The 3,446-nt window shown below is 35.1% G+C and overlaps 2 protein-coding genes across 2 annotated transcripts in view; both read left to right on the forward strand.

Moving 5' to 3' along the window:
- LOC21408911 (tRNAse Z TRZ4, mitochondrial) overlaps positions 1-941 on the forward strand; it is a 4,821-nt gene extending 3,880 nt beyond the window's left edge. The window contains 3 exon segments of the mRNA XM_024166697.1: position 1; positions 4-386; positions 506-941. The exon segment at position 1 is cut by the window's left edge and continues 244 nt beyond it. Of these exon segments, the coding sequence (XP_024022465.1) occupies position 1; positions 4-386; positions 506-817 (696 nt within the window). The 3' untranslated portion in view covers positions 818-941.
- A 520-nt stretch (positions 942-1,461) lies between these two features.
- The window catches only part of LOC112091938 (VHS domain-containing protein At3g16270), a 6,298-nt gene continuing 4,313 nt past the window's right edge, over positions 1,462-3,446 (forward strand). The window contains exon 1 of the mRNA XM_024166720.1: positions 1,462-1,628. Coding sequence (XP_024022488.1) covers positions 1,462-1,628 — 167 coding nt within the window. The remainder of the gene's footprint in view (positions 1,629-3,446) is intronic.

Raw genomic sequence — 3,446 nt, forward strand, 5'->3', positions numbered from 1 at the left:
GTAGGGAAACAATAGGAGATTCAACTGATCCTGAGGATATTACGGATAAACATACCAATGGGCAAATGGCCCAGAAAATTGATTCCACGTTGTTTGGTAGAGGATCCCTTATGCAGAGCTACTGGAAGAAACCTGGTAGTCTAGTTGACAATACCGCGGCAATGGAGAGCTTAAGGAAAGTCCTCGGTGATGTCGGTTTAGAGGCCTTAATCAGCTTTCCCGTTGTTCACTGCCCACAAGCATTTGGTGTTGCATTGAAGGCGGCAGAGAGAACTAATAGTGTTGGAAAAGTGATTCCAGGGTGGAAGATTGTGTACTCAGGCGACACTAGACCCTGCCCGGAGTTGATTAAAGCATCTCGCGGTGCGACTATTCTTATACACGAGGCAAGTATCAAGATCTAGTTAATCTAACATTATAATTAATAGAGGAATATAACAAACTTTACAATGGTTTAGAAAAAAGTAGAGACTTACTTTCATTGTTGCTCTTGTGATTGTTGCAGGCAACATTTGAAGACAGCATGGTAGAGGAGGCCGTAGCCAAAAACCACAGCACAACAGAGGAAGCCATAGAAGTAGGCAACTCTGCAGGTGCATACCGTGTCATTCTCACGCATTTCAGCCAAAGATATCCCAAAATTCCTGTATTTGACGAGACCCACATGCACAACACGTGCATAGCATTTGACATGATGAGTGTCAACATAGCCGATTTGGCAGTGCTTCCAAGAGTCCTTCCATACTTGAAACTGCTCTTTAGAGACGAGATGGCCATGGATGAGTCAGAGGATGTTGTAGATGCTTTAATGGTCTAACTGCGTCTTTTTTCTTACCTTATTAATAAAAAAAAAAAATGGTAGTTTACTTATTTTATTCACTCTTTTGACATTAGTTTTGTGTATTTGAACATCATTCTTTAAGGGGAGTATTTTTGTTTTTCGGATTCAAAGCATTTATGGCCCCCTTTGAAAAGAATTAATGAATCATCAATACCATTGATATATAGAGATTCTTTTTCAAGCATTTTGCTTTTTCTGAGCTAGGAAGTGGGGGCATTACGTGAACAGATGGTTTAAAGACAAATAAATGAATCTTAGCCGAAGCTAGTCCGGTCATTAGATTGAATTGCTTATAGATTCTCGAATCTCCGATAGACAGTGGACGCGTTCATTGTCTCATCCCTCAGCCAATGTCCTTCAAGGATAGAAGGATATAAAATTCAGAATGGGAGAGCCGAGAGCATGCGCCAGCAAAGAGAGCTTAGTGTGAACTCGAACGCCTCCCCCAACGCCTACTTTGAATGCCGCACCAATTAAGGGAGCGGACAGTATTCTCAGCCTGTTGTAACAGCAAGACAAAACTCCATATCGGATCATTGAGTGAAACAGAATATAGACATTGGTACAACGGAAGGGTTCGAGAGACCTCTAACGAGACTTCATAATTTACACCAACCTCAATGAACCTTTGGATACTTTGGTCGCATCTTAACCCATGGTTGAAGAATGAGACGATCAAGAAGAGAAGAAAGTCCTCCCATGAACTGGAGTTAATATGTTCTCAGACTTTCTCTGAATCTCTTTCCGTCTCATTCCAAACAAAGCAAAGGCACTACTTACAGCCCAAGTAAAGTATTCAAAGCCAAAAAAGAGTAGACCAAGTTGCATTCTCTTACGTGGTTAGTGTCTTAATTTCAATAACAGAACCGAAAGGTTTGGGTAGCGCATGTCTACACATTTGGGGTCCGTTTAATTCGTTTATTTGAGTTTTAATTCAAGTTGCGATGTGACTTTATGTGAGAACTTTTTACTGTTATAAAAAAGTTAAATGTAACTGTTTCTGAGAGCTTTTTATTGTAACAAAACTCGAATCGGTGAAATAAACAGGGCCTTAGTTATACGAATATTTTCGTTGTTTTGCTTTCATATTGTTTTGTACAAGGATTCACTTAAGGTGAAATAAACGGGGCCTTAGTTATACGGATATTTTCGTTGTTTTGCTTTCATATTGTTTTGTACAAGGATTCACTTAAGAAATAAAAAAGAAATACTTTTACGTGTAATAAAAGCTGAAAATAACATTTTCTTTTATATTTGATGCAACATAAAAGAAGTGGGATCAAAGTGGCCTACTTGTTCGAGCACGCTTGGACTGCTAGAGACCATGGTTTTATCTTGTAAGAAAGGGGGAAAAAATGTATATAAACCTGACAAGAAAAATGTAACCGAAATCTTTTATTTTTCTTTTCTTCAGCCGAATAAAGGAATAATTTTCTTTCCCACGGAGATAAATTCATTTTGTGTCATCTGTTATTTTAAAACATTTCAAAAATACTTTATTTTTTAATAATATAAAATAGATGCTTTTAAATTTTAAAAAATAAGTTGTGGTTACTTGTAATTCCTTTTTGAGACATAAAATGTCTCTTCTACCTTTCTTATTAATTAATTAGAAGCTAAAAAATTTAAAATTTACAAAAACCTTTTAAAAATATTTCTTTAATTCATATTTTAAAATATATAAAACTTGAGAGGTTTTTCTAATTTTTAAATCTTTTAAATTTTTTTTAGAAATACTCTCACTAATTAAATAAAGAATAGAAAATATTTTTTATATCTCAAAAAAGAGTTTTAGCATTCATAATATGTTTTTTAAAACTCAATAATATTTATTTAATATTATTAAAAAAATCAAGGTACTTTTAAAATGTTTTGATATTATAAAAACATATACTAAATTTATCTCTTATTACTTTACAAAAATATTTTTTTAGGCGAAAATCACATTTGTTTAATGGAATTTTTTCAATAGGTTAACATACTAATATGTTAAATTTTTCATCTATCAAATATACATAAAAGTATATAAAAATTAAAAAATACATAAATTTAAATATTAAAAAAATTTAACCGATGTATCAAATAATCTCCCGTATTTAATTTGACAGGCGAAAGTCATTTATTATTGTACAATTCGAGTGTGGGTCCGCCATTATTTTGTGCGCTAACGATACAGGTCGGTGAGTCACCCACGCAAATGGCAACCTGTCTCTAATCGAAAGCAAATGTCTATATTCGCACGAAGCCACCTCCTCTAGTCTTCTTCTTCTTTTTCCACAATTCCTCTTTCTTAAGCCCTCAACTCTGAGCAATTCAAAACCTAACTTCCTCATCACAAATTCACTCAATTTGATCCTCTTTCAATACAAATTGATCAACAAATAAATAATCAATTTTCAGGTGCTGATTCAATTGAATCCGTTTTGCTTGGCGGAAACGATCCCAGGACCGATCCTTGTTGGCCTGGCTTTTGATTAGGGCTCAATTGGATCGGATCCTTTTGGAGCTCAGCCTAGCGCGATCGTGAAAAATTGAAGCTTGAATTTATTTTTCTTGTGAAAAAGGGTTTGAATTTGGGGGCAATGGATTCTAGCCGAAGAGCGGG

Source organism: Morus notabilis, unplaced genomic scaffold, assembly GCF_000414095.1.
Source record: "Morus notabilis unplaced genomic scaffold, ASM41409v2 Scaffold307, whole genome shotgun sequence".
In the NCBI taxonomy this organism is placed as follows: domain Eukaryota; kingdom Viridiplantae; phylum Streptophyta; class Magnoliopsida; order Rosales; family Moraceae; genus Morus; species Morus notabilis.